The sequence below is a fragment of the Xyrauchen texanus genome, chromosome 7 (assembly GCF_025860055.1).
Source record: "Xyrauchen texanus isolate HMW12.3.18 chromosome 7, RBS_HiC_50CHRs, whole genome shotgun sequence".
Lineage (NCBI taxonomy): Eukaryota > Metazoa > Chordata > Actinopteri > Cypriniformes > Catostomidae > Xyrauchen > Xyrauchen texanus.
Genome location: NC_068282.1, coordinates 25,631,262 through 25,644,844, shown reverse-complemented (window position 1 = coordinate 25,644,844; position 13,583 = coordinate 25,631,262). Strand labels below are relative to the sequence as shown.

Here is a 13,583-nt window from a genome sequence, read left to right as displayed (position 1 = left end):
AGCTATTATTCTACGTAGGGATCCTGCTGTAGGTAATAATGAGCCTTTTATGAGCTACTAAATAGTGGGTGTTTTTGCTCTGTTAACAGGCCAACATGTTTAGAAGCATTTATGAAAATAAATACATCATAGGATTAAACTTTAAGAATACAAATTTCAAAAGAGCTCCTTTCTCATGCCCAGACAGATATCAGGAACTACAGGAAGAAAAGGTTTTCTAACTCCTGATAGACATCAATTTACAAGAACTTCCAGAGCTACAAAGGCTTTTTTAACATAGGACAATGCATCTATGTAAACTTCTGCAGTTAATCCAGGTTGGACTTACAAGACATTAGTCATTAATCTTACAGTTCATAAAAAATATCTTCTTTTTATTTTTAAAACACTGGACCTTAACGCTTACTTAATTTACAAATTTAAAACCATGACCTGGACAGCACACAATTAACCAATATTGGCATTATATTCATGTTGTTTAGCCAGAGTGGAACTGGCCCCCACAGTGAGCCTGGTTTCTCCCAAGGTTAATTGTCTCCATTAACCAACATCTTATGGAGTTTTGTGTTCCTTGCCACAGTCACCTTCAGCTTGCTCACAGGGGTTCTAAATACAATAATTTATTTATTTAATTTGTATACACATTTTACAATCATATTTAATCAAACTACACAATGATCACTGCAAGACATTATAGATATTATGGTTTAATTTTTTTGTTTTTGTTAAGGTATGACTTCCTGTAAAGCTGCTTTGAAATGTTGTGTGATGTGAAAAGCGCTTTTCAAATTAAAATGACTTGACTTGACTGGTTGTTGGAGCAAACGAGTAAGCAAAAAAGTTTACGCTGCTATCGTTTTACTTCCACATTCCAAAGTTGGATATGTGAAAAGGGTCCATTGTATAGCGCTATCAAAATCTCACTCAACATAATACAGATTTTTGTTTTTTGTATTTTAACAAATTACTGCTATTATTTAAAAAATGAAAATGATGGGATTCCTTGACAGTGTTTTTTCTCCAACATAAAAGAGCCATATATAGTAGTCTGTCATTTGTACTTGAGTGATTTAAGCCTTTTTCAAATATCCTAATCCAGATTCCAAGTAAAAAGATTATTGTTACTAATTGAGTTTGCTTTGTATTTGTAGGCTTTAACATGTTGGCATATCATATGTCTTACAGAGAGATCTAACAGGATGGTACAGAAGATATGACGAGACTGCAATGTCAATAGTGCTTTGCTTCTCTTTAGCTGTTACAAACAACACAGGCATTGTTTTATGACTGACAGAGCCATACTACAGTAAAACACAGAATAATACAGACATCCTAATAAAACTGGGAGCACTCTAAAACTAAATCACAAATTTCACACAAAGACTTCTAGAGCTATATTAAAAACATAATTGTATTCTCCACAAACCATTTTTGGCACTGTTTACTTTAGATATATTTGAAGGTCTCAGTATTTAGATGTCAGACATCTAAAGTCATTAGCAGTGAAAAGGCTTTATGCTAAAGTAGGCATACACATAGCTCTGTCCAAACATCTAATCCTTTATCTTATCTCCAATGTCGCAGACAAATCGGGCATGGTTACATTCCGACTGTATAGTATTACCGGGTTACAAGTAAGTTACCTTTGTTTCCAAGTGGAGGATCGGTTACTGTATTTTGGCACACCTGGAGCAAAAGCCAGTCAGTTATTGACAGGCGGTCAGTTGAACTATGTTGATACGATCTGTCGGCACAATGCATTATTCATGAACTCCAACACCACATGAGACTTAAGTACAAGTAAGAGAATTGGACCTTGGTGCGTTCACACACAGAAAAAAAAAATGGCTAATTCCTTCATTTAAACACTGGTCAGCCTTGGAGATGATAAGTTCTACAAGACTAATAGAAAAGGTAAATTAATTCAACAAGGCAGAGAGTATGTATTTATAAACACAAAGCTTTTAAAGAGTTATAACACAAGAACTGAAGAATAAATTGCTCTATTCTAATAATACATCAGAAAGTACTTTCACACATTTGGAAACAACCTTGTAGCTTATTTTGGAAGATTTATCTAGAGGACTGAGAATTAAAATGACACAGTTTCCTTGCAAACATAGACATCTGAGACAGAGAATAGGGTTACACTGAACAATACAGAGTAAAAAGCAGGAATAAGAAAGGTAAAAACTCCAAACACATAAGGGGATGCATAATGATAAATTTTTCACTCCTTCACACATTAATATTCATTAATTTGTCAGACGATTTTATCTAAAACAACTTAAAAAAAAGAGGAATACAATATAAGCAATTAAACTTAAGGAGACAGTAGTAAGAAAATTGTTGCATTACAAAGTTTCAATTGCATCCGAAAAATACCACCAACAACATATTAGTGCAACAAGAATATATATATATGTATATACACACACACACACACACACACACACACACACACACACACACACACACACACACACACACACACACACACACACACACACAACAGTTAGTTCCGGTCCTCAAATCTGATTGTATGAGAGAAGTTCCATGAGCACGAAATAGGGAGAAATAAGTACAACTAAGTACGCTTGGATGCTATTTTTCCACTTAGAAATCTGACCTTCAGAACGCTGACAGCATTTCTGCTTGGGAGTGGCATCAGGTGATCGCGCACACTCTCTCTCTCTCTCTCTCTCTCTCTCTCTCTCTCTCTCTCACACACACACACACACACAAACACAAACACAAACACAAACACACACACACACATGTTGTGTTTCCATGTTTTATGGGGACTTTCCATAGACATAATGGTTTTTATACTGTACAAACTTTATATTCTATCCCCTAAACCTAACCCTACTCCTAAACCTAACCCTCACAGAAAACTTTCTGCATTTTTACCTTTTCAAAAAACATAATTTAGTATGATTTATAAGCTGTTTTCCTCATGGGGACTGACAAAATGTCCCCACAAGGTCAAACATTTTGGGTTTTACTATCCTTATGGGGACATTTGTTCCCCACAAAGTGATAAATACAGTGATAAACTCACACACACACACACACACACACACACACACACACACACACACACACACACACACACACACACACACACACACATGTTGTGTTTCCATGTTTTATGGGGACTTTCCATAGACATAATGGTTTTTATACTGTACAAACTTTATATTCTATCCCCTAAACCTAACCCAACCCCTAAACCTAACCCTCACAGAAAACATTCTGCATTTTTACCTTTTCAAAAAACATAATTTAGTATGATTTATAAGCTGTTTTCCTCATGGGGACCGACAAAATGTCCCCACAAGGTCAAAAATTTCGGGTTTTACTATCCTTATGGGGACATTTGGTCCCCACAAAGTGATAAATACACGCACACACACACACACACACACACACACACACACACACACACACACACACACACACACACACACATGTTGTGTTTCCATGTTTTATGGGGACTTTCCATAGATATAATGGTTTTTATACTGTACAAACTTTATATTCTATCCCCTAAACCTAACCCTACCCTTAAATCTAACCCTCACAGAAAACTTTCTGCATTTTTACATTTTCAAAAAACATAATTTAGAATGATTTATAAGCTGTTTTCCTCATGGGGACCAACAAAATGTCCCCACAAGGTCAAAAATTTCGGGTTTTACTATCCTTATGGGGACATTTGGTCCCCACAAAGTGATAAATACACGCTCACACACACACACACACACACACACACACACACACACACACACACACACACACACACACACACACACACACAGAGAGACACACAGACATGCACACACTCATCCTTGTTTATCCAATAACTTGTTAGAAGCAGCACAAGCCGGGATACTATTTCTGAAGTGAACTTTTTGAATTACTAATGAAGGCTTGGATGAATCATTTATTTTGAACCAGCAACGGCAGATTCTGATCTTTTCTACTAAGAAAGTAGTTCCATGCACAAATACGTTTTTATGAATGTATTCGGTTATTAATTTTTTTTTTTAATTTACTTGTTCATTGAACTGTCGTATATAAGCAATTTCAAACTCTCAATCGTGCTATATGGCCCTACATCAGCACTGCTGTAATTACCTATGGCCGAATCACAGCAGTGCTGATGTAGGCAGTGCACTCTTGCGATATTACTTAAATAAATATATATAAATATATATACACTCACCTAAAGGATTATTAGGAACACCATACTAATACTGTGTTTGACCCCCTTTCGCCTTCAGAACTGCCTTAATTCTACGTGGCATTGATTCAACAAGGTGCTGAAAGCATTCTTTAGAAATGTTGGCCCATATTGATAGGATAGCATCTTGCAGTTGATGGAGATTTGTGGGATGCACATCCAGGGCACGAAGCTCCGTTCCACCACATCCCAAAGATGCTCTATTGGGTTGAGATCTGGTGACTGTGGAGGCCATTTTAGTACAGTGAACTCATTGTCATGTTCAAGAAACCAATTTGAAATGATTCGAGCTTTGTGACATGGTGCATTATCCTGCTGGAATTAGCCATAAGAGGATGGGTACATGGTGGCCATAAAGGGATGGACATGGTCAGAAACAATGCTCAGGTAGGCCGTGGCATTTAAACGATGCCCAATTGGCACTAAGGGGCCTAAAGTGTGCCAAGAAAACATCCCCCACACCATTACACCACCACCAGCAGCCTGCACAGTGGTAACAAGGCATGATGGATCCATGTTCTCATTCTGTTTACGCCAAATTCTGACTCTACCATCTGAATGTCTCAACAGAAATCGAGACTCATCAGACCAGGCAACATTTTTCCAGTCTTCAACTGTCCAATTTTGGTGAGCTCTTGCAAATTGTAGCCTCTTTTTCCTATTTGTAGTGGAGATGAGTGGTACCCGGTGGGGTCTTCTGCTGTTGTAGCCCATCCGCCTCAATGTTGTGCTGTTGTGGCTTCACAAATGCTTTGCTGCATACCTCGGTTGTAACGAGTGGTTATTTCAGGCAAAGTTGCTCTTCTATCAGCTTGAATCAGTCGGCCCATTCTCCTCTGACCTCTAGCATCAACAAGGCATTTTTGCCCACAGGACTGCCGCATACTGGATGTTTTTCCCTTTTCACACCATTCTTTGTAAACCCTAGAAATGGTTGTGCGTGAAAATCCCATTAACTGAGCAGATCGTGAAATACTCAGACCGGCCTGTCTGGCACCAACAACCATGTCAAAATGGCTTAAATCACCTTTCTTTCCCATTCTGACATTCAGTTTGGAGTTCAGGAGATTGTCTTGACCAGAACCACACCCCTAAATGCATTGAAGCAACTGCCATGTGATTGGTTGATTAGATAATTGCATTAATGAGAAATTGAACAGGTGTTCCTAATAATCCTTTAGGTGAGTGTATATATATATATATATATATAATTTTTAATGAGTGTATGGTAAAGTGCTCACATATCCCCTTTGTAAAGTTTTTTTCACATGTCAACAAGATAAAGAGATCTGTAACATCAATGCACTGCACGGGGGCACAGTGTTAAAAAATCACTGATATCATTCCTGAAAACTAGCAACACTTAATCAGAAATAGGTCAGAAGATTGCAACAAAAATATTTGTAAAATGACATTGATATGTGTAAAAAAGATTTTACTATAATTCATATACCTTTGATCCTTTAAGCAACAAAAGTGAAAATGAAAATAACCATTTGTGATGAGGTGCGCGAGGGATAAAGCCGGCCGGTGACAATGGTTCGAGAGAGAGAGAAATACGGGCATGTCTGTCATGTGTGTGTTTGTGTTGTCTTTTGGTCTGAGTTTTCATTAAATATTATTTATGTTGACAAGCCGGTTCTCGCCTCCTCCTTGCCCATCCTGAACTGTGTTACATTGGTGCCGAAACCCGGGAAGGAGGAGGGATGCCCGTCGCAGAGTCCTCGACACTGCCGTCCACCCTGGGGAGCGCCGCTGCCATCTGCTGGGTGACGGAGTAGCCCGACCGCCCGGATGCGGGGAACGGACGTCGTCTGCGGGGCAAGTGGGGACTGGATACCCCGACCGCCTGGAGCGAGGGAGCCGCTGCCGGGGGCCGTCCCCAGAGACGCGGAGGGGTCGAGGGAGACCGCCATCCCCGAGGGGAGGAGGGAAGACACTCTGACCTCCCGGAGCGGTAGAGCCCCTGCCAGGGGCGGAGGACTGTTTTATATACTGCTACAGGTTATATAAAAGCACTTCACCTTGATTTTCCGTGTTATCATGTTGTCTAAAATCCCATAAAGTACATTCTTGAGGATGCAGGACTGGGTAGAAATTTGCAGGGAAGGGAAGTGCCTCATCACCATATAAATTGATTATATTCCTCAGGATTACATTTCATAGAAAGACTCATGGCACAATATAATTAATCAATGCAGTGATTCACAGAAATTTCTAATTAGCCATTAAGCCTTGCAGAGCAGTGAGAGAGATGCTGGCCAGGGCACCAAACAGCCTCTGCCACATTCGCTGACCAGTCTGATGGGTCACACATGTTCTTTACAGTGGCTGAACCTACAGTCAAACACAAATGGCACTTTTCCACTGCATGTTATGGTTCGACTCGACTCAACTCTGCTTGCTTTACTTTTCTGAGCTTGCGTTTCCATTGCAGTTTATTACTGCCTCAACGTGGATGGGATTATAGGCTGATCGTCAGAGTTGCGCCGCCTCTACTGTCATGACATCATCTTAAACACGACACAAACACCAAAACAATAACAACCGCTAGTTGTTAGCTACTAGCTCATTGTGCTGCATAAAGCAGTTGTTGCATGGTGATTTTACACAAGTGTAACAGTTAATTTGGCCTGGTTGTTTTAGAAGCAAGATTTCCAGTAGCTGGTCAACTAAATAAAGTGAAGCTTTCAGGCAAAGTATAGAGTTATCATAACAAAACATCCCATCCTCCATCGTGGATCAATGCCGTGGCACGCTCCCTCCCATTGCTTTAGATAGAGTCCATTTGGTCGAACCGCTTCCACTTTTCCTTGATGGTTCTGTAGTCACTTTTACGTTTTTTTTTTTACTTTTCCCTACAGTGTTGGTAGGTCCGGTGGTAGCTGTGTGCGGCTGAGACACTTCCTAAAATACATTTTTGTTTAGCTGGTTGCTAACGAGTGGACCGTCTGCACCTCGTGGTTTTGCGCACAGTCATTTCTTTTTTCACAATTTGAAAGTCGCGTGAACAAATGATACTGCTATAGCTGTTGCTAACTTTAAAACTAGCGGGTGGTGTTGGAAATCCAGTGACGCTGGTAGAGATGATTCTCTCTGACAATCAGTGATCTGCAGGATTTTTACGTGACATTTAGTATCGAACCTCGACCAAGATGGTACTAAAAAAAGTATCAGGTACCAGGTACTATCCACAATGGAAAACCCCCAATAAGCAAGCAGAGTCGAGTTGAGTCGAGTTGTACCGTGCAGTGGAAGAGCCCCAAAAGAAGCTTAAACTGTGCAGAATCCAGAACTTTTGAAGGAGGTATGAATTACCTTCCTGATTGTAATCTTCAGATCACTTGGATAATGTTACACACATGTTCCTACTTCTATTTTTTGTTTATTTATTTAGCAAGATTGTGCCATGGTACTGCTCCCTGATATAATGGGGCTTTTCCACTGCAAGGTACAACTCGACATGGCTCGCTTTATGGGGGTTTTCCACTGTGGACCAACCTTTTAAAAAATAAATAAAAAAAAAACACTTAAGTGACTACAGAACCATCAAGGAAAAGTGGAAGTGGTTCGACCAAATGGATGCCATCTAGACCGGCGAGCAATGAGAGGGAGCGTGCCCTGGACTCAGCCACGGCTAGAGTCCATAATAGTGGATGGTACGTTAACTCTATACTCTGCTTGAAAGCTTCACTTTATTTAGTTGAGCAGCTACTGGAAAGCTTGCTTCTAAAACAACCAGGCTTTTTACACTTGTGTAAAATCACCATGCAACAACTGTTTTATGCAGCACAATGAGCTAGTAGCCAACAGCTAGTGGTCGTTTTATTGTTTATTGTTTTGTGTCACGTTTAAGATGATGTCACGGCAGAAGAGGCGGCGCAACTATGACAACCAGCCTATAATCCCACCCACATTGAGGCGGCACTAAACAGCAATAGAAAAGAAAGCTCAGAAAAGTAAAGCAAGTAGAGTTGAGTCGAACTGTAACATGCAGTGGAAAAGTGCCATAAGAAGCACTGTTACCTTATATGGTACCAAATCGACAAGATAGCATTGTAATACCATGCTGTTTTGGACATGTACCATGGCATTCTTTGAAGAGTACCGCGAAAATAACATGGTATATGAATGTTGAATATATTCAGTACCATGGTTTATATCAAAGTGCCATGGTGGGACGTTCTCTCTTTGAATCAAAATTACACTTTGCAGGATTACTTTTCTGATCCTTGCCACTTCACTGCCATTTGGTAAAGCATTACACAGTACAAAACTGCATGGACACTTCTTTTAAATACTGTCAGGATCTCACAAAAGATTACACATGCCAACTCAAATGAATGTAATCTTTGTGTTTATACAGAATTTTTAAACTTTCAGCCAAAATGAAAGAAAAACATGCCTGGCTTCAGATTTAAATGGCAATAAGGTGTACTATCCTCTCTTTATCAACTACAACAAAGCCATCACAAACAATGCAGAAAATCCTTTTCAAACATTACACCCTCTCTTTCATTCACACAATCCATTTAAGATGACCACAATCCTTTCTTTGTGATTACAACTCACATTTATGCACAGCAATAATCAAAAAGTAAACATACTAATAATTACCATGTTCAATGCATCATACTGCCATGGTTTATAAACCAAAGACACGTAACCACAGCGACAGCAAAATAGTAAGGGAAATGCCAGTATAATAAAGTATGTCAAATTTTACCATTGTGTGAAATATGGAAAAATAGAACAGTATGTACCATTTTTGCTGTCTTTGCAGGATGCATTCTTGTTTGTCCCCATTGAGTTAGAAATTTTAAATCTGTATACCTTTCAGCTCCAACAGTTGTAATTGTTCAGTTATGTTTTTATTTTATTTTATTTTATCTTTTGGTCTTGTTCATTTCTTTTCCCTTTCTTTCTTTTCTCTCTACTGTTTATGAAAAAAACGGAAATAGGCATGTAAATACTAGTATACAAACTAAACATTTTAATAATAATATTTTTGTATGTGGTGAAAAATACAATAGATTATTGCTTTAAAAGAATTGCATTCTAGAAAGTTAGTTAAAAAACTTGTGAGATATAAGACAAAAAGGGTTGCTATTGTGACCAGACTGTGTTGATAAACAGTCGGTCACAGAGCTACACACTCTCACGCTCTCTCTTTCCCCTGTACTGTGTGTTTGTGTGTCAAAGAAAGGGTGGGGGAGGACTTTGGGTGGGGCTATCAATTGAGAACTATGAAGCTCTTTCCCATGATTGAGCAATCCAGTTTGACCTTGTAAAGATCACAACACTAGAACCATGTATAGCAGAAGAAAGACCAAAGCCATTTGTATAAAAAAACTAAATGAATAAAAATGTGACGATATCTAGCAGAAGAGCATCAGCTTGTTTAAGGTATGAACTGTAAAAAAAAAAATCATTCAGTTAAAATATTCTGGGTCAAATTGTGCTTCCAAGAGAGCAATATGTCCATGTTCTATATAACAGAATGATTAATGATATGAGTGAGGAGGATTTGCTTAACAGGTTTCAAAAGATGTTTACTCCCACTGTGACTGCAAAAATGAAAAAGAGGAACAAACTTTTACCATCCATTATTATCCCCCCCCCATTATTACTCAATACCTAATGCAATAATTAAATAAAGAAAAGACCATGAGGCTATCTTCTTTTTATTATTTTTAATGTTAGGCATAATATTTGATTCTACACCTGTTTTACGTAATGTACATTATTCCATGTGTATTTACAGCAATCTAACTTGTGTTATATTATCTAGGAATTACAAAAAAAGAAGTTGGGTTTGAGAGTATTTTGGAATATACTCAGCAAAATACATGCATAAATATGAAGATAGAGGACACATGATGAATGCAACAGTGCTTTTTACTCATCTCACTCGCACAAAAAAACACAGATTCTATATTCCTTAAATGCATCATAAACATGGAAAGAACATAATGAAATAGTGATGCCAAATTAGGTAAATGAATCCCTTAACTGTGTTAAACATATTATCGTCATGCATTGACAGCTGTATGCTTAAAGATCCACGCACTACAATAAATGCGTTTTTCGTTTTATTTGTTTAATTCATGGTGTGCAAACACCCTTTGTCAGCAGTTTTTCTCACAAATTTGTTGCGAATTTGGTGTGAATAGGCCTTTTGCCAGAAGACAACCTTAGTACCCAAATACTCTCTTGTATTGAAAAAAAGTAGCCCGATCTCATGAAAATTGTTTCACTGTGGTTTTATGTTTGCAAAATTACATGACATGTATCATGGCAGTTGAGCTAAAATGTACACTGTGTGGCGCTAAAAGCAAGTTAAATATTCTCCCAAACAGATTAATTTTAGGTTAATGCTTTATCGAAAGTAAAAGTGTACAGATGTCATTAGATAGCAGCGTGTGAGGAACAGGGTGAAAAGTGTTTACGACCGGATAGTTTGCCTTTTTACTGGTTATGTGTGTGAAAGGGAATAAAAGTCATTGTTGCAGCACCTCTAGTGTCAATTTCAGCAGGAAACTGGTGCAATACGTACTGTACAACAAGTCACGTAAAAACCATTTAGCAAAACTTTGGTATAGTAACGCGATTCCGAGACAAGCCTGGTAGAAAGAGCAATGTAAAAATTCTAATTTTCTAATTGTAACTCACAAATTCTAATTAAAAATTGTCCTTCTATGTTCCACAGAATACAGAAAGTCATACAGGTTTGGAATGATGTGAAACTATTTTATACAATATTGTTTTCATCCTTCACTACCTGGTGAAGAGTTTTTTTGTTTTTCTAAAGACCCACACCCTCCTTCCCAAAAGTACAACTAAAAACTTAAAGACTAAACTCCACAGAGCCTATAGTCCAACTTTCTAACCATACTTATCCATTGACAGAGAGCCAAATGGACCATAAAGGAGTTTCTCACTGAAAACGACAAAGTCCACATTATCATCGAACCTTTTAGTAGTGTAGAGAAGACTGATAAACCCTAGCCCAAGGACTCAAAGGAACAAGGATTGTAATTCCTATCTAAGGGAACATCATGACTGCAAAGTGCAGGTACCTGGCTACCTCTGCCACTATTAAAAAACTCTTGCAGAATGGCAGCAACAAAGAACCAAAACAGTGGTCGTGCAACATGAGTGGGTAGGCTAATCTTTTGTACAAGACGAAACCTTCACGAAAGTGTACATTTCGATTAGCTGATGAAGACACAAAGCAGGTTTTTACCTGGGGGGTACAGATGATACCCCTTTAAAGTGCTTTAGAGTACATGATACATAAAGTAAGAGTTCACTGAGTCCAAACGGCTGAGCCACCATTAAGCTATTATTTGGTTACAATAACTTTCATGCAACCATGAAATGACCTTGAAATTTCACATTTAAAAGAATAGTTTGCCCAAAAATTTGCAAATAAAGACAGAATCTTCATCTTTGGGTAAACTATTTCATTTACTTTGATTCACACTTTTATACAAGTACATCTACAGAAAATACACAATAAGGTTATCTGAGTTACCGTAGATGTTGTCAGTTCTAACCAGTCTCTGTTGACCTCTCTCATCAACAAGGCAGTTCCATCCACAAAACTCCCACTTACTGGATGTTTTTTGTTTTTGTAAAAGTTAATTTCTAGGACTGTGGTGCGTGAAAATCCCTGGAGATCAGCAGTTACTGAAATACTCATACCAGCCTATCTGGCACCAACAATCATGCCACAGTCCAAAACACTGAGATACATTTTTTCCCCATTCCGATTGGCTGATTAGATAATCGCATGGATGATTGTTGGTGCCACACGGGCTGGTTTGACTATTTCTGTAACTGCTGATCCCCTGGGATTTTCACACACAATAGTCTCTAGAATTTACTCAGAATGGTGCCAAAAACAAAAAACATCCACTGAGCAGCAGTTCTGTGTATGGAAATACCTTGTTGATGAAAGAGGTCAACAGAGAATGGCCAGACTGGTTTGAACTAAAAAAATGGTAACTCAGATAACCGCTCTGTACAATTGTGGTGAGAAGAATAGGTTATCAACCTGCATCTCAGAGTAGCATTCTGAGATGCAGGTTGGCGCTGTTTTGATGGCACGAGGGGACCTACGCAATTTTAGGCAGGTGGTTTTAATGTTGTGGCTGATCGTGTATAGCAAGTGATTTAACTGTCTTGTCACTCACAGGGTCGGCAGGTCCACAGAACTCACGGAAGCATCTGGGTGCATCGGTAGCATGGATCTCCAGGGCCATGCAAGGTCCAGAACAAAGTTCATCCACCATATTCTGCAACACAAGCAGTCAAGAGTTAACGATTCTCCTCACTCTACCTGCTGAGCCTGTACCAATGAAAGAGCTTATTATTTGAACAGACCTTGGGAAGACATTGGAGCAGCTGGACGACTCGGGTTACTGGTCCAGCTCTTAATAAATATATAAATAAAAGGATGTCCAAGCTAACAAATGTTGCTATTGTTCTCGAGAATAGCTTATTTGCAACAAGACTAGTTGTCAACCTGTGTTAATCTGGTTTGATGAGTTGGCCTTTGCATTTTGTATGAATAAATATGTTGACTATTCTGATTACTTGGATGATGGGAAGTTCCCACCAAGCAGACAACTAAATTGCCCACGAGCCACTTTTAAATTATCCAAACATCTTTATAGGCAGATATAAGCACTACAAAAGCACTACCCCCCACCCCCCACCCCACACACACACACACACACACGCATGAACTTTTGCCCAGACCTAATGGCCGATGAATCTGATGTGTGTGCGAAACTTGAATGAAATTTTAAGCACGTCATGTGCCTCAAAAACACCCAAATATAGGAAGGAATAACAATTAATATACTGCCCTGGCAACAGTATTTAATATATCAAATATCCCTTTACAAATTTACATCTCATATATAGTGCCATACTTTCTGCTGCCAGCTGGTGGCTCTATGACCGTGACCCATACAAACCGCAGGAATGCCCCCATTACCAACACATCTGAATTTTCATCAAAATCATACAATGCACACAGAAGATATAAGGAACTTCCTGTTTCACATTTTTAGCAATAAATGTATTTCTTCATCATGGAGTCACTGTTAAAAATATAAACAATCCATTCGCAATTTAGCATCTACAATGCCTTGTATTGTTGCACAAATTTGGTGCCAGTCACATACATTTTCTAGGAGGGGTATTCCAAAGTTCAGGGCTTGCAATTTAAAAAAAAAATGCACATTCAATCCAAAATGTCCGACGTCCTGTCGGGTGGAGCTAATGACTGTAATTTTGAAAGATATCCAGCTTGATGAGAACA

At 38.7% G+C, this 13,583-nt stretch overlaps 1 protein-coding gene across 1 annotated transcript in view; it reads right to left on the bottom strand.

The window, feature by feature from the left end:
* Window positions 1-13,583, bottom strand: part of nme7 (NME/NM23 family member 7) — a 58,061-nt gene that overhangs the window by 11,149 nt on the left and 33,329 nt on the right. The window contains exon 10 of the mRNA XM_052130032.1: window positions 12,448-12,549. Coding sequence (XP_051985992.1) covers window positions 12,448-12,549 — 102 coding nt within the window. The remainder of the gene's footprint in view (window positions 1-12,447; window positions 12,550-13,583) is intronic.